Below are 21,285 nucleotides of genomic sequence, written 5' to 3'. Positions count from 1 at the left end.
CCTACCTCATCAGCGGCAGCAAGTTTGATCTGCGGATCTATGTTTACGTCACTTCCTATGATCCTCTACGAATTTACCTCTTTTCAGATGGTCTCGTCCGCTTTGCCAGTTGCAAGTAGGTAGTAATGGTGCAGTGTCACCCTGATAGCTTTGAAGAATTATTTCTTCAAACAATGACAAGGTGAACAACCAACAAAGAGAGAACACATGTTTTGAAAGCTTTATTAGGAAGGGAAAATGAAGTGATTCACTGCCTCACTGAAGGATAATTTGGCCTGTACTGAGATTGTATTAGGAGATCACTGCCTCACTGAATGTTCAGTGTTCTGGCCTGTACTGAGGTTGAATTAAGGCGATGAGTGTAACTGATAATCAGGAGCCTTGTCACTAGACATACTCCTCAGGCTTTCAGAGATCTGAAAAGACCTGTCTGCTTGGCTTTTCCTTCCTCAGGGCTTAGGAAAATGGCTCATTTCGAACTGGTGTTTCAGGAGCATTTGTGTTTCAGAGGGCTAACTGACTATTGGGGTGCTGAGAAGTTGGAAGTTTGAACGCACCATCCTTTCTATGTTACAAAGATGAGACATTCTGCTTCAGTTAATATTTACAGCCTTAGAAGCCCTTTGGGGCAGTTCTCCTCTGTCCTTTAGGGTTGCTGTGATTTGAGATCAGCTTGATTGATAAGTGACGATCTCACCATCTTACTTCTGCTTTTCTTCAGGTATTCTCCTTCCATGAAGAGCCTTGGCAACAAGTTCATGCACTTGACCAACTACAGTGTCAATAAAAAGAATGTTGAGTACCAAGCCAATGCAGATGAAACGGCCTGCCAAGGCCACAAATGGTATTGGGGGCAGGGTGTTCCACTCAAGCGAAGGCCTAGGGAAACATAAGGTTCTGGGGCTTGAGGAAGTTCAGTGGAATGGTGATTGGAGGGTTAATAGAAGACCTAAGAATTACATAAGCACTTGGTAATTCAGAATTGGTCTACATCCAGGTTAATCTCTTTACTAAACCGTTCAAGGAAGAGATATAAAGGGAACACCTACAGGCCTCCTGCTCTCATTCCTGGTATTTAACCTCAGCACTCTTTCTCCTTCCCTCTGCAGGGCACTGAAGGCTTTATGGAACTACCTGAGTGAGAAGGGAATCAATAGTGATATCATCTGGGAGAAGATAAAAGATGTTGTTGTCAAAACTATAATTTCGTGAGTCACAGTTCTATCTTGGGTGTGGGGCCTGCCAGGGAACCACCTCCTTTTCCCTTGGCCTCCCCAGTGCCTTAGGTCTGATTGTGGCCATACAGCGGTTCTATTCTACCACTTTCTTGAGCTTTAGCCACTGGAGCTAGCCCAGATCACAGGCATCTCTTGAGAACTGGTTTTCCTGGGCTGCTTCTGGTCTCTCACCCATGGGTCACTCAGTGGGCTGTGGTCATGGCTCTGTTGGAAGAGATGGCTGAATACTTATCCCACTGATCAGGTCAGAGCCCTATGTAACCAGCCTGCTGAAGATGTATGTGCGGCGGCCCTACAGCTGCCACGAGCTCTTTGGTTTCGATGTCATGCTCGACGAGAACCTCAAGCCCTGGGTCCTGGAAGTCAACATTTCCCCTAGGTAGGCCATATTCTCCAGGAGTTGACAGTAGGACCTTTCCTGTAGCCTCATGGTTCAGTTCCCATTCGTGTTCCAGCATCAGTTTATTCATTTACTTTCCCATTTGCCAAAGTTCTTTGAGGATGAAGCTATTGTTACTGCGTGCTGTCAAGTTGGAACTGACTCATAGCTGACCCTGCAACAGGGTTTCAGAGGCAGTGAATCTCACGGGAGGAGTTTGACAATCCTTCTCCAGCAGAGCAACTGGTGAATTTGAACTGTGTGCCAAAAATGAAGAGAGTTTGTTCAAAATTGTTCTTTGAAAATATGAGCCTTATTGATTGCCTTTGCCTAGCACACCAAGTTCATGAGCAGGTACCTCATTGGATGAGGTTATTAACTCTTAGGGGCCTGAAATCCCCCATCATTGTGCTCCTGAATTTGGATAGTTGACACTTTTTCATCTAAGGAATCCAGAGAGTCACTGGGGTTAGCACTGACAACTGGCTGGAATTCGTCTTCACCAGTCTTTGTCCTCTTTCCTCTAAGCCTCCACTCGAACTCTCCATTGGACATCAGCATCAAAGGCCAGATGATCCGGGACCTTCTGAACCTGGCAGGTTTTGTTCTGCCCTCTGCAGAGGATACACTTTCCAGTTCTGGCAGTTCCAGCAGCTCTGCCACCAGGTCAGCCTCTCTGCTTCCCTGAATAGGCCGGTCATGACTGGTGCATGCTACCAGGACTATTTGATGATAATACTGCTTGGTGTCTCTTACACTCAGTGTCAACATCCATCCACACACCCCCTGCCCTGTTGGTGCTGTTAAAGCTTGCTTGATTATCTTGGTCCCTTGCTTAGGAATCCCCACAGGACCTGGATAGTCGATGTAAACTCCTTAGCCACACATGTGAAACTCAGCCTCCCTTCTAATGCTTGCCTCTTTTTATTTAACTTTCTGTCCCTTGGTCTTCCAACAAACCTGGTCACTCCTAGAGCCTCAGGGTTGAAAAAGTCTTAGGGAGCTCTGGTGGCCTAGTGTCAAGAAGCTACACTGCAATCCCAGAGATACATGGTTTGAATCCACCAGATGATTTTCTGGATAAGGAGGGTCAATCTCCTCCTGTACCAGTCAGATCCTATTTGACGGTGTACACACACACACACAGAGTTTTTTTTTTAAAAGAAAAAAAAAAGCTCTTTGAGAATCAGTCCATTTGTTGCCGATTACTCCCCCCCACCCATACCCTCTCCTATGCCTGTAGAATTTTTTTTCCTTCTGAAATAATCCTTCAGGCAGAGCCACCTGGTGTAATTTCACCCATCCACCAAAGCCAAGCTCAAGGCAGTAGCATCATAAAGCCTCCTCAGTGTGCTTTCTTTCCTCCATACCCAGAACCATTCACATACCGGTATCACTTGGCTGGTAGAGGTAAAATGTAAGTCTTGGTTTGCCTAATGACAGAGCTTGCTTTCCTTACTCTACTCTGTAGACCTGGCCTTGTCCTGTGCTGAGGCTGTCATTTGACTTAATTCTTGGAAGCAGGGGGTGCTTCTCAGTCATCTTTGTATCTCTCTTAGTAATACCAATAGTAGTGTGGTGGATGCAGCTGAGTTGGAAGGGGAGGGTAGGTCACAGGGCCAGTAGGTCAGAACTGAGTGTTTAGAAAGTGTTCGCTAAGTTGAACTCAACTGGAGTGTTTGCAGTTATCATTCCAGTGCAGCCAAGAGAAGATGCCTTGTACCTAGTTCTTCCATGGTACTAGAGCTTTGGTTTTCAGGCTGATCGAGTGAGTGCATTTTAGTCTTGATTTACTCAGGTCATAAACATTTATTCATGTCTTTTTTTATCTCTAGTGAAGGAGCCTTATGGGCTGGACCGTCCCTCTAGAATGTCAAACTGCTGGCTTTATTCTTTCTTCTCTTTCCACCCACTTAGCCTGACCAGCAGCCCCAAGGACAGATACCGAATGGCTCCAGAGCACTTCACTGCACAGAATATGAAGAAAGCCTATTATCTGACCCAGAAAATACCTGATCAGGTAGGAACAGCGTTCATCCACAGTAGTGGAAATGCAAAGTAGTGGAAAGTTCTCTGAAACAGCTGTGACCTCAAAGCAACTTTCCTGCTCTCGAACAGGGTTTCTTAAGAACCAGATCTGCAATCCCTTTGATTCAGAGGAAAGAACTGACAGTCCAAGTCACCTTTTCATAGTGCACTGTCCTTAGCAAAAATCTGTAGACCTTTTACCTTTTGGGATTCATCCTTGAGCAGTGCACTGCAACCCCAGGGAGGGTGGTTCCTCAGAACAGACAAAAGAGTGTCAGAACGCAATCTGGTGCCACCTGGTGCCACATCTGAGTTGCTGGGTACTGATCTTGACTATTCGACAGACCACTTCTGTGTCCTCTGACCATCCCACTCCCACAGAACATTTTCTTCACTAGCTAAGTTCAGAAGACATAGAGGTTCAGGGATGGGCCACCTCAAGAGCCTTGGCGTCCTTGGGTCCCAGGGCTGGGCTTCTGTCCCCAGCAGTTTTCTCTGCCTCTGGCTTACCATCCTCTTTGCACTGTCTTCCTCCTTGTTCTTTGGGCCACAGGACTTCTATGCATCTGTGCTAGATGTCCTGACACCAGATGATGTTCGGGTTCTGGTAGAGATGGAGGATGAATTTTCTCGCTGAGGTCAGTTTGAACGAATTTTTCCTTCTCGGATTTCCACTCGCTATCTCCGCTTTTTTGAGCAGCCACGGTATTTCAACATTCTCACCACACAGTGGGAGCAAAAGTACCATAACAACAAGCTCAAAGGTAATGTGCTTTCCCTGGCTCAGGAAGTCATGTTCAGAGAGTTCCCTGTAGTCCAAAGAATGAGCTTGCTTGTTAAGTTAGCCCCCTTAAGCCTCACCCCTCTTTTCTTGTCCTAGGAGTAGACCTCCTTCGGAGTTGGTGCTACAAAGGGTTCCACACAGGAGTGGTCTCTGATTCTGCGCCAGTGGTGAGTGATGCCGGTTCAGGAGGTGACCAATCATTGCACACCCCTGCTTGCTCCACCTTAAGATTGCAGCATGGCTGGGTTGTTGGGACAGACTTCTCATTCTTCAGGCCCTGCCTTTGTGGCTCCTTTCCCTTCTCTGTTAAGGGAATAATTGCCTCAAGGATTCTCTGGCTGCTTTTCAAGATCAAAAAGTTCCTTGCAGCCTCTTTCTTGTCTGACTCCAAGACTTGTCTGAGAAACAAGACTCTCCCCATAAGAATCCAGGCACAAAGGCCAGAGGAGGGGAGAGGCCCACGATCCCCAGAGGCAAAGCTGAAAAAGAACCCCTGCCTGACCTCTGCCTTGACCTAATGCCTCATTGCTTTCTTTGCTTTTAGTGGTCTCTCCCAGCATCTTTTCTGACTGCCCCAAAGGATGATATGACACTGAATGCCTTCTGCAAATCTGAAATTGGCAATCTGGAGTGAGTGCCGCCTGGACGAGGGGAGTGTGAGGTTGGGATTTGGGGAATTCTCATCCTCTCTTCCCATCTTATAGCAACAAGATTGGGGCTTGAGATAGTGAGGGTGCTAGAATATGCAGCCACAATGTTGTCTTCCTGGGGACTCTCAGTTTACCCAGTGAAGCTGAGTCTCAGTCCCAGATAACCTGGTGAAGCAGCCACTTTCCACCTGCCTGTAGGAGCACCGCGTGCTCCCATCCTCACATAGTCACACTTGCATTCAAGCTCTCTAGCCTTCACGTAAATACAGCGTCTTCTACGATAGTTTTAAATCCCTGTAGTTATTTTCCATAACACCATAATGTTGTGTCTGGCCCAGACTTTGAAGGCAGATTTTAAGTTAAGATCTCAGCTACACAGTGCCTCAACCATCTGTTTGTTCCCCTCAGAAAACACAGCTCCTCAGAAAGAAGTCTACCACTCTCTGAAGACAGAGCCATCCCCAAGCCCAGGAAGATTCCAGTTGGCCTTTCTCGGTTTCCCAGGAAATCTACTTCCTCAAAGGACAGTGAGGACACCAGCAAAGAGCCCAGCCTCTCTACGCAGATGTTACCTCTGATGAAGTACTCTGGGCAGACTTCAAGACTTTCTATTTCCTCCATGTCCCAGTCATCCAGTGACTCCCTCCTTGCTGCTGTGAGCCCATGACTGGCCTCTGTCCATAAATCTTGCTCTAGGAGCACTGCTGTTAGCTACCTCATAGGGACCTGCTGGCTGCCTGCACATCCCCATCCCTGTCCTCTCCATCTTGCCCTCATCAGAGTATTTTTTGAGATGGCTGAGTTGCACACTGAGAGTATCTGAGAGTTGGAGGGATAGTGGAGATGGACAGAGGTGAGGGTTTCACCCTCTGTTGCTTTGCTGGCACCTCATATCTCAACAGAAAAACCAGTGATGGTCAAGAAGCCTTATAAAGCAGGGTTTGGTTTCTACCTTCAGAGAGCCATGTGTGGGTTATTTGAGGCCTTGTGAAGTAATTGGGTTCTAACTCGAGCTGAAAACAAACAAATTTTGGCTTAAAATCCTTTGTTCTGTAATTGAGATTCCCCTGAAGATTTTGATAATCTCAGGTTCTCATTCCTTTCTCTAGTGTGTTTTAAACGGTTTTCAGAAACCTTGATACTTCCCCAGTAAAACATATTTTCTATCAACTGTGCACACGTCCTAGTCAGAGACTTTACGGCTTCCATTTGTCCTTTTTTCAATAGCCCTAGGTCTTCCTGCTTTGACATCCATCATTACATAGTCACCCTTCTAGGCTTCTATCTCCATGGATGTCATCTCTTCAACTTTTTTTTTAAAAAAAAGATGAGGCTCTATGGACTTTTATGAATTTCCCATTTTTTCCAACTAAACGGTCCATATAATTCCAGTTGCTCTTCAACTCTACCCATGTATCAGTGGGGCACAATCTCGAGAGAAAGTAGGAGCTGTGATTTCCCCACAACTCAGAGGAAGTTTCATGCATGTTTTGTCTCTTGATTACCTCTGATTAGTGGGGTCTAGATCGGGGGTTGCTGGGGCACACGGAGGCCAGTGACTTGGCGATTGGTTTTCAGGAGCACTCATTAATATGGAGTGCTCTTCCAGTCAGGCCTTTGACTAAACTCTTACACTCATAACTAAATCTACCTCCTTCCTCTAGGCTCACTAATCAGTGAGCATTCAGTGAATGTTGACTGACTGATCTGTACATATAGAAATCTTAATAGGAGTCACATGAACCAGAAGTTCTATTTCTCTCATAGTGCAGAGTTTAGCCCAGGTAGCATAAAGGGGGAAGAGTTTGATTTAGAAAGGTGGTTTTCCTGAACTCCACTCTCCACTTTTCCCTGGCTGCTTGCCCTTTGGGCAGCTCCTGCAGTCCCTTTATTTAGTTTTTGGGTGGGGTTTTTTGTTTGTTTGTTTTAAGGGTGTTTGTTTTGGTCCTTAATTATTTAGCAGTGAGGCATAGAGGAATCCACCGTGTCTCATATTACTGTAGTTGTCTCCCTTGCGTATCAGCAGGAAACTCTGCTACCTGGTTTCATTCTGGGAAAAGAAAGACTGCCCTGCTTTAATGGCTCCTGGAGTTCTGTGGTCAGTTGAGATGGAGCTATGGAAAGATGGCTGAGAGGCCTGACTGGGTTCAGGGGCACAGCCTAAATGAAAATGCTGACGAGCCCTGAAGCCATGTTGACACTTGTGTAGAAAGCTTGATGGTAAGTCTGAGGTTAGCATTCAGTGCTCAACAGGAACTCAAAGCCCAGCCACAGTGGGAGAGAGCCTGGGCAGACCTGTTAAATCTCTTCTGATAGAATTGAACTCTTGCTCCTCATAGATGCAGTAGTCTGGGTAGATATTGAAGCACCTTGTGATAAGTCAGGAAGCAGGCAGCTTTTCTAAGAGAAAATTGGCCACGTGCTTGGCAGCTCTGTTGTGGCTTTTTCTCCTGTGCCAGGGCAGAGCATCGATAGCCTGGTGGAGCTGAAACCAACTTCAAACCTTGGGCTTCCCTCTGAAAGTCCCTTTAGAGCACAACCAGTCCATTTCCATCATCCCTATAACTGGAGAGAGGACCAGCATTGCAACGTGATGGGGACTGACTGTGTCGGGAGGCCAGAGGGAGCTTATGTGAAATTAAATGAGTGATGAAAAATATAGTGCTCTTGATTTAAATTATGTTTGACTTTCGATTGTCATCACTGTCTTGATAGGTTGGGTGGATGCTTTGTGGGGTGGGAGAAAGGCACGGGTCTTGTGTATTGCATTTCCCTCCCACTCTTGAGTGAAAATGAAATCTTACTCCACATAAAATGAAATCTTCTTCAGCATTCAGACTGAGTGTTGAGAATTGTTGAGACTGTTAAATTTTGGAGAAGTGCTCTTTTTTCAAGTTTACCTTTGCAAATGTGGCAGAAAAAAAAAATATTTGTTAGAATGTCAGTTATTCCCCTAGGTTGGTAACTTATCAATACCTGTGTGGAGAAGGGCAAATGAGTGCACCCTTGGCTAACAGAGTGCATGGTATTTTGGAAGCAGTGGCATGAGGAGTGACTTGAGTGGTACTTGTTTCGTTTTCTTTGGTCCACTCAGGGTTGGTCAGGAACTAAGTACCGTGGAATGTGGACTAATTAATCAGGCCATTGCTGTCCAGTCGATTCCAACCCATAGTGACCCTAGGCTTTGGTTAATCTTGGATTCATATCCCAGATCTTCCAGTCTTGTGACCTTGAAATGCCATTTAACTTTTTAAAGTCTTCATTTCTTTATAGAACCAATAGAATATCTGTGTTGCAAAGTTGTGAAAACTTAACAATACATGTGTAAAGGCACAATGACCATAAGCAAAACCACTCGCACTGCCGTCAAGTCAGTTCCCACACCTCCAGACCCTATCTTGGGCTGAGGCTGTAAATGTTAATGAGGGAACCAGCTCTCTCCTGAAGAGCAGACGGGGGATTCGAACCTTAGAGACAGAAGGCCTGTTTTGTATTTTGGTTAGTGCATCATGCCACCAGAACTCTTTATGATTAGACCACAGGAGGCATTTAATACATGGTTGCTTCTTTCTCGGTTTGCTATTCAGGCCCTGTTACTGAAGTTGAGTGTTGTTAAGTGCTGTCGAGGTCATAGTGACCCTGTGTACAACAGCCCTAAACCCTGCTCTGCAATCTTACTGTCTATGACACACCTATCCCCATTACCCTAGTCACTGAATCAATCCATCTCATCTAGGGTCTTCCTCTCCTCTGCTCTCTCCACCCTCCCAAACATGATGTCCCTCTCCCAGGACTGGTCCCTCCATGCAACATGTCCAAAGTATGTCAGGCGAAGCTTCAGAATCCTTGGCTTTAAGGAGTAGCCTGGTTTCACACTCTCTTGGATAAACCTGTTTGTTCTCTTAGCAGTCCATGGTATATTCAGAACGCTTGTCCAGCACCACAGCTCAAAGGCATTAATTCTTCTGTCATCTCTAGTCGTTGTCCAGCTCTCTGATGCATAGCAAGTGATTGCGAAGACCATGGCCTGTATCATGTGCACCTGAGTCTCCAGACTGACATCATTGCTCTTCAGTACTCTGGAGAAGTAGAGTGAGGCAGGGGGAAAAAATGCAAAATTCTTCCCACAAGGGAAATGAAGTGGCTAAGAGGCATTCCAGAATTGAGGATGACTAGGCCAGTATCTAGATATCACCACATCCTACCTACCTGCAGTGCACATGGATGCCGATAAAAGCACTATCGTTCATATTCATTCTTCTGTTAAATTACCACTCTTAAAACCAGATATATATCTCTTTGGTTAAGAACTTCACAGCCACAGTAGAAATTTGCTGAAAAAGGAATTATTCAGTCTTATCCCAAGACAAGGAAGTCTATAGCTGCTAATACAAAGGTCTCAAGTCCCCAGTGAGTTTGAATCTACCAGCAGCTTCAAGACAGACCGGCTGTCTCCTCCCATTGTGACTTAGTCTTGGAAACCTGATGGAGGGATGCCAGTCTGAATTGATTGCACAGCTGAGGCTTTTGTTAGAAAAATCTTTGGTAAACAGGGAGAGTAAGGGGACAGTGAATGACAGATGACTGGAAAGGCGGGGGAGCAGAGACTGAAGCTTTGGGGCCACTGAATTGGCTCTGACCCCGTGGCTCAGTCCTGCACTGTCTTCACCATCATTGCCATGTTGGTTTGGTTCAGTCCAGCTTGTTGGAGGGCTTCCACGTTTGCTCTCCTGCCCTCTTACCAAGCATGATGGCCAACCTCAGGAACTCATTCTTCCTGCTAGAACTTGTTGAAAGTACATGAAGTAAAGTTTGCCTCTACTCTGACTATACTTCTGCTAAGGAAGATTTCCTTTTTCTGATAGTCCATATTCAGTATTCATCAATAAATATCGTAACTTAAACATGTCCGTTCTTGAGCTGGTGCAGAAGCCAGAGGCACCAGCCTGACTGCTGTGCTGGGGCTCCAGGGGACAGTTGTCCTGACAGGCATATTCTCGTGCTGTTGGTTGAGAGTGAGTGTCCCATTTTCTATCTGCCTCACCTTTTTTTTAATGCAACAAATTTTATTTAGCATAGTCAGCCCCAACATTCATTCAACACAAAAAGGGTTTACAGAGACAAGCAAGTGCATTAATAAAAGCCAGTCTTCACCAAAAGAAAACAGAAAATATATTATTGATTCAAAATACTTTACATTTGAATGATATACTGCAATAACTTATTCTGGGCACCTACTTTTAAGAGAAAAGAAGTAAAGAACACTTTAAGAAGAGCTCAGTCTCCAGCTGGTATCAGAGAAGTCAGAAGAGGTCACTGAGACTGGCAGTCTTTCTTGCTTTTTGTATTAGTGCTCTCAGCTGGAACTGTTTATGGGTCTTGCTTTTAAGACGCACATGCTTTAGGAAGACATCTAGGTCTTTTACTCCCTGCTGCAGGGCTTCGCCCAGGTAAAAGTGTCTTCCATTTCATTTTCCTCTGCATACAAATTAAGGATCTGCTTGTACAGAGGGGCTGTGGGAATGATGACTATATCAATATTGTTTTCTGAATGATTCTCCGTTTTCTTCAGAGCTGAACTGAGAAGTTCTGTGTTTTTATCAACCCTGGCCACTTCTTGATCTAAATGCATAACCATCGCTTCTAGCTGCTGGTGACCCTTTTTAAGGTCTTCCTCTGTTTGCTTCATGGCATTGAGCTCTGCCTGGGCCCAGTCCATTTCCTCCTTCATGCGTCATCTCAGTTTGTCACTGACATCAGAGATGAGGGAGGCTCTGATGGTGTCACAGGAGGTTGAGAAGGGTATTGAGATCCTATTGTGACAGGATATTGACCACCAGGAGGGTTAAGGACAACCTGGGCAACCACTGGGATTAGGAGGGTACACGGATGGATATGAAGCGATTCCACTTGGAATATGTAGCATGTAGGAAGTATTTGGGGGCTTTGTTGCCTGGTGTGGTGGATAGGACGCTGAAACAGCAGGATGAGAGAAGACTGGAGGTTCATCTCCAAACACCACAATCATGACCTGAATAAGCCCCAACAAGCCTGACTGGGGCTGTTTCCATTCATGTAGATAAGGAAGATAAATGTTCCCATTTGCATCAACATACTTTCCTGTTTTAACAGTCATTGAATTAGAAGGTTCATTTAACAAAACAGGGGGATTATATAGATATGTGTCCAGAAGCCACAGGCATAATGGAATGTTGTATAACAACCGCTGTAAGGAACAGGAATTGTTCCAGTGAGGTTCATTAGCTCCCTTGAACTGCCATCATTAAAAACTTGGCCACCATCTTCTTGAGCTGGCTGTCCGCACAGCCATGGCTGCCGCCTCGCGACTCCCGCCCCGACTAGCAGAGAATCAGCCGCTGCTGCCCCACACAATCACTAGCCTCAGACTCACCAAATTACAGTTACTCGGAGAAGGTGATCATAAAGGCAGCCAGAGGGACCTCTGAGTTTTAATGTTTCTTTAAGGCTAAAGCTTAGCTCTGACTACTGTTTTTATTTATTTTTTTTAAATTTTTTATTATTTTTGTGTGAGTGTACCGTCAAATCAGATCTGACTGGTACAGGAGGAGATTGTCCCTCCTTCCTCGGCAGAGCATCTGGTGGATTTGATCCATGCGCCTCTGGGATTGTAGTTGCAGCTCCTTGCCACTAGGCCACCAGAGCTCCCCTGTGACTACTGTTTTAATCCTCCAGCTTCTTCAAGACGCGACTGCGGACATGTGAGTCTAAGAGCTCCATTTTATGCGAGTTGAGATTCTGGCTCAGCATCTCAGATGACCGTTCTTGGAGCTGACTTTGCGTACACATCAAAGTTTAGGGATCTGTTCAGGTTCATTTGTCCTGGCCCCTCATCAGCTCTACTCACAGTTCCAGAATAAGGATGCTGGGTAATGCAGCTACAAAGAAAGGATACTTGTCCCTTGACATATTTCACAAGGAGGGTAGTTTTCTAAACCCACTTGTGCCTTAATTAGTGGATTGGAGTGGAGACATGGAGTGCCAAGGTTTGTCATGAAAAAAGCAACACTTTTTTTAAAAAAAAAAAACAACTTATTTTTATTTAAATTTTTTATTATTATTATTTTGTGTGCGTGTACTGTCAAATCAGATCTGACTGGTACAGGAGGAGATTGTCCCTCCTTTTCTAGCAGAGCATCTGGTGGATTTGAACCGTGCACCTATGGGATTGCAGTGCAGCTTCTTGCCACTAGGCCACTAGAGCGGTAGCAACACATTTTTAAAAGACTGTTGTTGTTATGTGCTGTCGAGTCGCTTCGGACTCATAGCGACCCTATGTACAACAGCTCTAAACTCCTGTCCTGTGCCAATCTCATTGTCTCTGACACACTTGTCCCCATTGCCCCAATCACCGAATCAATCCACCTCCCAGAGGGCCTTCCCCTTCTGCGCCTGCTTTGAAAAGGTATTAATCTATAAACTACAGTTAATAAGCTAGGAAAAAAATCCCCATAGAGTAGTTAGGATTAAATTAAAAGCAACAAAATAGGGGGAGCTCTGGTGGCCTAGTGGCAAGGAGCTGCAACTACAATCCCAGAGGCGCGTGGATCAAATCCACCAGATGCTCTGCCGAGGAAGGAGGGACAATCTCCTCCTGTACCAGTCAGATCTGATTTGATGGTACACTCACACAAAAATAATAAGATTTTTAAAAAAGCAACAAAATAGCATTTAGCATAGTGCCTGATTTTTTAATATATATGGTTGTGGACTGTAGAGTTGGAACCAACCCATAGGTGACCCTTTGGTGGGTTTTCAGAGGCAGTTAATCACCTGGGAGGGGATCGCCCATGCTTCTGTGGACCAGCTGGTGGATTTGAGCCAGGTGCCTTTGAGATTGCAGTGAGGTTCCTTACCACTAGGTCACCAGAGCTCCCTGTATATAGAATGAGAGTGTCTGTGTGTGCACAATAGAGTACAGATAAAGGAGACTCTAAAATATAGCTACCAAAAAAACATTTCTTCTGTTAGTGGTAATAAACTGTAATAAAATATACTTTGTTCTGTCTGTCAGAAACTAAACCTGAGGATTTAACTGAGATACTTGGAAAGATTAGCCTTTATTATTCCTCATCATGGAAGTGCATTTACAACGACAGCACAGCACTTAATAGAATGACTCAGAAAGACAATACCAAATGGTGAGAATGTGGAGCAAAGATAACTCATTAACAAACTTGAAAAAGAAGTCAAATGCCCAATAACAAGTGAAAGGCTAAATCGTGCTACTTAAGTATATTTAAGAAAGAAAGAAAAAAAAAAAGAATGATGCAGCAACGTAGATGCAACTCAAGCATTATCCTGAGAAAAAGGGCAGAAAGAAAAGATTGCCTGCTTTATGGTGACATTCTTCAAAAGGCAATGACAGTAAGGAGCTCAGCAATTGCCAGGGGCTGTGAGTGTAGGGAGGAGCAGCTGGGAAAGAATGATGGCAGCAGGCTAGATCTTGATTGTGCTGCCAAAGCATCTGTACACATAAAACAGGCTCGTTTTGTATATAAATTTTGTTTGGGTGGTGGTGTGGGCTTGGTTTGGTTTTTTTATTTAAAGCTTACCTAATATTAGATGGATCTTTGCAGAAAACTACCAGAAGAACGTCTATCTGCTTCATTGACTATGCAAAGGCTTTTGATTGTGTTGATCACAATAATCTGTGGCTGACTCTGAGAAGAATGGGAATCCCAGAACATTTGATAGTGTTTATGTGAAACCTATACTTGGACCAGGAGGCAGTTGTCAGAACAGAGCATCAGAATTGGGAAGGGGGTCTGCCAGAGATTTATTCTGTCTCCATACCTTTTCAGTCTGTATGCAGATCATCCTGAACACTGGATTGAATGAGGAGGAATGTGGCATCAGGATTGGAGGAAGATTCGTAAACAGCCTGCGTTATGCAGATGACACAACCCTGCTTGCTGAAACAGGAGGACCTGAAGCGCTTGCTGCAAAAGGTCAAGGACTACAGCCTTCAATACGGATTGAAGCTTAGCATCAAGAAAACAAAGATTCTCACCACTAGGCCAATTGGCAGCATTGTTCTGGATGGTGAGGAGGTTAAAATTGTTAAGAGTTTCAGTTTGCTTGGTTCTACAATTAACGCTCTTGGTACCAAGAGCCAGGAAATCAGGAGACGAATTGCATTGGGAAAGTCAGCTGTCAGGGGTCTCTCCAGAGAACTGAAGAGCAACGATGTCATTCTGGAGACTTAAGGTGTACCTGAACTGGGCCATAGTCTTTGCAATTGTGTGCTATGCATCAGAGAGCTGGACAGTGACTAGGGGTGATAGAGAATTGATGCCTTTGAGCTGTGGTGCTGGAGAAGAGTGTTGGATATACCACAGACTGCTAGGAGAACAAGTAGGTTCATCCTGGAGAGGGTGAAACTGGGCTGTTCGTTGGAGGCAAGGATTCTGAAGCATCATCTGACATACTTTGGACATGTTGCAGGGAGTCCTTGAGAGGGAGATCATGTTTGGGAGGGTGGAGGGGCAGCACGAGAGGAAGACCTTAAATGAGATGAATTGATTCAGTGATTGGGGTAATGGGAGTAGGTGTGTTGGAGACAGGTTGGCACAGGATAGAGCAGGGTTTAGGGCTCTTGCACATAGGGTCGCTATGAGTCGCAAGCGACTCAATGACATAACAAGAAGATAGCATTTCACTAGGCAAGTTAAAGCCACAATAAAGATAGCATTGTTGTTTACCATCGAGTTGGAACCAACCCATAGCTGATCCTTCCGTGGGCTTTTCAGAGACAGTTACTTGAACAGGAGATTTCCCGTCCTCCTGTGGAGCAGCTGGTGGACTCGAACTGCATTCCTTCAAGATTGCAACACAGCTTCTTAACACTAGGCCGCCAGAGCACCCTACGATAGCATTAAAATAGTAAATAATAAAAAAGCAGCCCAAACAAAATGTTGGTGAGGAGGGGGGGAAAAGTTCTGAATAGATAAAAGACACATTAAGATGGCCATCTTGCACCTTCAGGTTTGCAGCACAGCTTCTTGCCATTAGACCACCAGAGCTGCCTACCTTCAACCACTGGAGAAGGAAGGGCCGTCTCCTGTGCCATTTGGATCTGATTCAACGGTACACATGGGCGGGGGGAGGGCAGGAATGGTCGAAGGGAAAGAACATAAACAATAGAGGGATGATCTGGATAATAATACTACAGAAAGGGAAGATAAGGAGAGATGGATAAGCATTGCAGTCAACAAAGGAAAACACACCAGGCCTGCATTATTAGTACTAAACCTGCAAGAAAATACACAGGACAGGCAAGATGGCATGGGCAGGCGAGACTACACTGATCATTTATGAGCGTGGTAGGTATTTCTACTTTTATTGTGTATTTATGTGTAAGTATCAGTGGGACAAAGTGATGTAAACTAATCACAGCCAAACACGCTGAGGGAATGATTTGCTGAGCCTTGAACCGTAGCATCTTAGTCTGGGTACATCAAGGCTAATTGTCAAAAAACAGTTCACAAAGACAATGTCCTGTTTGAGTGAATAAAGCCTGGGCTTTGAAAGCTTTTGAGTGACCATCGAAGGTCTAACAATTGGCCTCCCCTTTTCTGGAGAAAAGAATAAAATCAAAGAGGAATAAAGGCTTTAAAGGACTCCTGGACCACGAGAACGTTGGTCGCCATGGTCTGAAGAACAGATGGGTCCTGGCTGGCTACTCCGAAAGGGCTCACAATAGAAGGTTCCTGATCGTATGTGAAACAAAAAAGACCAGGCTCAGCAGCCTGATAGAGACTGGTGAGATTCCGGAAACACTGACCCTCAGCCCCCCTTCACACCAGGATCTCAGGAATAGCCAGTGGAAGAGGCGGTTACAAGAGTCCAAGCTGTAGTTCTGTACGAAGTTCCAAGAATGGGAAACTGACCTGTGGCGACAGAACACCGGCCCAAGCGGGCTTTCTGGAGAGATGACCATGCTCCAGTTTCAGTTAGGATATTGGTTTCCTGAGTGGTGATGCACTGGATGAAATTCAAGTTGTACACCTAAGACCGGTGCATTTTAAGGATAACTGAAAAACCAAGCCTGCTGTTCATCTTGCCTGTCTGCCTGTATACCCACTTGTCCATTGATGTTTATTACTGCCAGTGTTGCAGGGTTGTTTTTATAGTAATAAAGTTTCCCTTTGGTGCATATTTCATGTACATCTATCCATGTCTTCCCTTTCTTTAGTTAGGCCATGCTGATCATCTCCTTACTGTGTATTTATTGCTTTTCCCCTCACCCATCTTAATGTGGGTCTGTTTTTATTTACTGAGCTTTATTCTCTCCCATCTCATCCTTAGTAACCATCGAAGGATGTTCTGTGTGAGAAAGGTGTGTAAACTTCAGCTTTTTGTAAAAGTGTATTCATACAGTAGTGGTCCTTTCATGTTTGACTTATTCCACTCAGCGTAATATCCTCTATGTTCATCCGTGTTACGTGGTACAAGTTAAAGGAGATAACTTTTTGATCTGTGATGTGAATCTTAATAGACTTCTTGTATGTGAACATTTTGTAGAAAGGTTTTGTTGAAAAGCTACTTGGGACTAACTCTTGGGAGTTCTCTGAACATCAGAAAATGGCTTATGGAGACTGATGCCCTGACTTTTATCGCAAACCCTTAGTCTCTCCGTTCCTATCATGGGTCAAATATTCTGAAACCAGCAATACTTGAGTAGGAGAATGTTTGTTTTCAAATTCACAAAATACCCCGAACAACTCCATTTCCAAAATGATAAAGGAAGAGAGCTCTGGTGGCCTAGTGGCAAGTAACTGCACTGCAGTCCTGAAGGCGTGAGGTTCAAATCCACCAGATTCTCCACTGGAGAAAGAGGGGCAGTCTCCTGTGCCAGTCGGATCCAATTCAATGGTACACAACAAGAAAAGAAAAAAGAATGATAAAGGAGGGAGAGATCAAATCACAATCTCTTGGGTATTGAATCATAAATTTAAAACAAATTAAAATCTAAGTCAAAGTGTAGCCCAAAGAGCACTAATAAACTTCCTAAAACCTGATAAACTTGCGAAACCCGTCAAAACCAGTTCTGGCTCATGGGGACAAGTAGAACTACCCCTTATGGTTTCCAAGACTGAATCCTTACAGAAGCAGACCTCCCTCACTGGTGGTTGGTGGACTTGAACCACTGACTCTTTGGTTAGCAGCTGAGTGCTTGGAACAAACCCAGAGCCGACCATCCAGTGGGTTTTCAGAGGCTGTGAACGGCATGGGAGGAGACTGCCCATCTCTCTCCAAGGAGCAGCAGGTGAGGAGCCACCTTTGGGTGAGCAACACTGCCTGCCCCCTAAGATTGTGCGGCCAGAGCTTTATTCATGCGGCGATAATATTTTTTTTTAAGTCCAGGACAGTTAGTTACAGAAGTCTCATATTCTGAATTGATCTGATTGTTTACTTGTGATAGTAGTATTTAATGGTTTGAACTCGCCATCTGTCACAGGCCCTAAGGAAGATCATTTGTCTACCTACTGTTGTCAAGTTAATTCTAGATCTCTACAGGGTTTGTAAAGCAGTAATTTTTTTCTAGGAGACTGCTTATCTTTCTTCCACAAAGCAGGTGGTGGATTTGAACCATAATCCTTTAGGTTAGCAGTCCAATATGTTAAACACTGTGCCACTCAGGCCCTTACAATGATTCTGATATCTCCAGTTTACTGCAAGTTGGACATAAAACCTTGATTAAAATTAAAGTTCTTAAGAAAACTCTTGGGGAGCTCTGGTGGCCTAGTGGTAAGGAGCTGCAACTACAATCCCAGAGGCGCACGGTTCGAATCCACCAGATGCTCTGCCGGGAAAGGAGGGACAATCTCCTTCTGTACCAGTCAGATCTGATTTGACGGTACACTCACACAAAAATAATAAAATAAAAAAAGAAAACTCTTGGTGAAGGGAGCTCTGGTGGCCTAGTGGCAAGACGCTGCACTGCAATCCCAGAGGTGGTGGTGGTGGTTGTTATGTGCCGTCGAGTCACTTGCAACTCATAGCGACCCTATGTACAACAGCCCTAAACTCCGCTCTGTCCTGTGCCGATCGCACTGTCTCTGACACTCCCATCCCGATTATCTCAGTCACTGAATCAATCCACCTCATAGAAGGCCTTCCCCTCCCGCGCTGTCCCTCCACCCTCCCAAGCATGATGTCCTTCTCCAAGGACCGGTCTCTCCTCACAACATGTCCAAAGTATATTAGATGGAGCCTCAGAATCCTTACCTCCAAGGAGCCACCTGGTTTAACCCTTTCCAGGACAAATCTGTTTGTTTTCCTAGCAGTCCATGGTATTCTCAATACTCTTCTCCAGCACCCACAGCTCAAAGACATCAATTCTCCTTCTGTCATCCTTGGTCATTGTCCAACTCTCTGATGCATAACAAGTGATTGCGAAGACCATGACCTGTATCAAACGCACCTTAGTCTCCAGGGTGGCACCATTGCTCTTCAGTACTTTGGAGAGGTCCCTAACAGCAGACTTTCCCATGGCAATGCGCCTTTTAATTTCCTGGCTACTGGTGCCAAGAGTGTTGACTGTGGAGCCAAGCAAACTAAAGCTGTGCACAATCTCAATCTCTTCACATGGTTCAAATCCACCAGATGCTTTGCTGGAGAAGAAGGGGGCAATCTCTTCCTGTACCAGTCAGATCTGATTTGACGGTACACATAAAAAATAATAAAATTTAAAAAAAAAACAATTCTTGGTGGCAATACATAACTAATGTTCCATAGTGTGAGGCAACGTAATATCCAATTGTTAAGTGCTATTAGTCTACAGTGACTTGTAGTGACCTGTGAACAGTGGGTCTGAATCTTGCCTTATCCTGTGTCATCTTCACCATCTCTGACATACTGTGACAGTCACCATGTTAGTCCATCTCATTGAGGCTCTTCCCCTCCACTGACCCACTAATTTTCAAAGCCTGATGTCCTTTTCCAAGGACTGGGCCCTCCCAACAACGTGCCAAAGTATATGAGATGAAGGTTCACTCTCTCTGCCTTCAAGGAGCATCCTGGCTGCACCTTTTCCAAGACATACTTGTTAACACGTTTGGCAACGAAGGACAACACAAAGGCATCAATTGTTTCACCATCCGTTGTCCAACTTCCAGATACATAAAAAGTAATTGAAAGGATCAAATCCAACTATTCAAATTTGAACACCAGCTATCTCCAACTTAAGTGTATTTCCTTGAAATTATTAGTTGTGCAGTGGTGCTTTGAAACCATGTTAAGTGATTTCTAACCCTGGCTTTCTTATTGGAAATACAAGTCTCTACTTGATGAGTCCCATGGGCTGCTAATCAGCAGCTTTCTTATTTGTGTCATGGACTTTCCTCTGATTCATCCAACTCTCAGAGAAGAGGAGCGTAGGGTATTATCTTCCCATGTCAGATCAGCTATTGATAAAGCTGTGGTTGTGACATTGTCATTCTTGGTACTGAACTCTCCGGTAATCGTGGAAGTCACTGGTTGCAAAGTATAATTTGGAAGACTATTCAATCAAAACAAGATATCTCAAATTTGGATGCTCTTTGGCAGATGAAATATAAATTTTAAGATAATTATCTTTTTGTGAAGGAATTAAAACTAAGATCAATGTAGTCAGTGCCAACTATTCTAGCAAACCTGAGACTATAACTGAGATAAACATCACTAAAGTGTGCGTGTCTTCTCTTTCTCATTTGCCTCACTGGCAGAGAACAGCCTAAGTTCCTGGATATAAACACACTTCTCTAGAATCCCCCGCCCTTGACAAGTAACCCCTCGTAGAAGCTGTGGTAGTAAGATTAGGATCTTTGGCACTGAGAATCTTACCAGGTTATATTTCAGAAGAGTAATGGTTGTCATTGGAAGCGGTATTGTAAACAGTGTATGTGGAATTTGTTGTTTACAGTGCATACAATAGCAAAACAATAGCTATCATTTCTGGAGCTTCTATTAGGGCTCAGACACCGGTTTAGGTTGCAAACACACACTATCCTCACAGAGAGACCATAAATGATCCTCAGTATTGGGTTTGTTATTTATTTTACAGATAAGAAAAAGATTCAAAGGAGGTTGGGTGGTGGTTAGGTGCCATCAAGATGAGTATGACCCCTAGCGACCCTATGAACAATAGATCTATCCTGTGCCATCTTCACACTTCATGACACACTAGAGCCCATAGCAGTGGTAACAGGGTCAATCCACCTGGTTGAGGGTCTTCCTCTCCTTTGTTGACCCTCTGCCTTTCTATGCATCATGTTAATCGCCAATGAATAGTCCCTTCTAGCAGTATACCAGAAATACATAAGGCAAAGCTTTATCATCTTTGCCTTGAAGAAGCACTCTAGCTGCACTTTCTCCAAGACATATTTGTTCTTTTGGAAGTCCATGGGATGTTCAATACTCTTCTCCAACACCACAGCTCAAAGATACCAATTCTTTTCTGGTTCTTGAAACTTGAGCCAACAGCCTATTTAAAGTAATTTGCCTTCTGAGTCAGCATCCTACTGTCTGGTGATTTGGGTTTGTCAACCAGTGAAACCACTCAAATAAGAAGCATCATTCAGACTGACCCTCCACCCATGGGTTTGGGACTTGCTAGATGTCTGATTGTTGTGTCATCTACATAATGCAGGTTGTTGATGAGTCTTCCTCCAATCCTATGCCGCACTCCTCCTCATAAAGCCCAGCCTCCCAAATAATCTGTTTTGCATGGAGACAGGATATATCCTTGACACACTCCTTTCTTGATTTTTAATCATGCAGTGTTTCCTTGCTTGCTGAAACGGACGATAACCTGAAGCGTTTGTTATAGAAGGTCAAGGACTGTAGTCTTCAATACCAATTGAAGCTCAACATCAAGAAGACAAAGATTCTCACCACTGGGTCAATTGGCAGCACCATGATAGATGGTGAAGAGATTGAGGTTGTTAACAATTTCAGCTTGCTTGGCTCCGGCTGTCAACACTCTTGGCACCAGCAATCAGGAAATAAAAAGACGAGTTACATTGGGGAAGTCTGCTTTCAGAGACCACTCCAAAGTGCTCAAAAGCAAGGATGTTTATCTAGAGACTAAGGAGTACTTGCTCTAGGCCATGGTCTTCACAATTACTATCTACGCATCAGAGAGCTGGACAATGACTAAGGACGATGGAAGAATCATTGATG

The 21,285-nt window shown here is 44.5% G+C and overlaps 1 protein-coding gene and 1 pseudogene across 1 annotated transcript in view; one reads left to right on the top strand and one right to left on the bottom strand.

The window, feature by feature from the left end:
- TTLL4 (tubulin tyrosine ligase-like family, member 4) overlaps positions 1-5,746 on the top strand; it is a 19,725-nt gene extending 13,979 nt beyond the window's left edge. Inside the window, 10 exon segments of the mRNA XM_006903723.1 lie at positions 20-115; positions 722-844; positions 1,110-1,208; positions 1,483-1,617; positions 2,146-2,283; positions 3,535-3,637; positions 4,199-4,409; positions 4,526-4,596; positions 4,974-5,059; positions 5,488-5,746. Of these exon segments, the coding sequence (XP_006903785.1) occupies positions 20-115; positions 722-844; positions 1,110-1,208; positions 1,483-1,617; positions 2,146-2,283; positions 3,535-3,637; positions 4,199-4,409; positions 4,526-4,596; positions 4,974-5,059; positions 5,488-5,746 (1,321 nt within the window).
- Positions 5,747-10,382: 4,636 nt separating this feature from the next.
- LOC102870832 lies at positions 10,383-12,910 on the bottom strand (annotated as a pseudogene).
- Positions 12,911-21,285: the final 8,375 nt, after the last annotated feature.

This window comes from Elephantulus edwardii, unplaced genomic scaffold (assembly GCF_000299155.1).
Source record: "Elephantulus edwardii isolate Elephantulus edwardi_28Jun2011 unplaced genomic scaffold, EleEdw1.0 scaffold00106, whole genome shotgun sequence".
NCBI classification, from domain to species: domain Eukaryota; kingdom Metazoa; phylum Chordata; class Mammalia; order Macroscelidea; family Macroscelididae; genus Elephantulus; species Elephantulus edwardii.
Note: the sequence above shows the minus strand (reverse complement) of the source record. Positions and strands in the feature narration are given on the sequence as shown.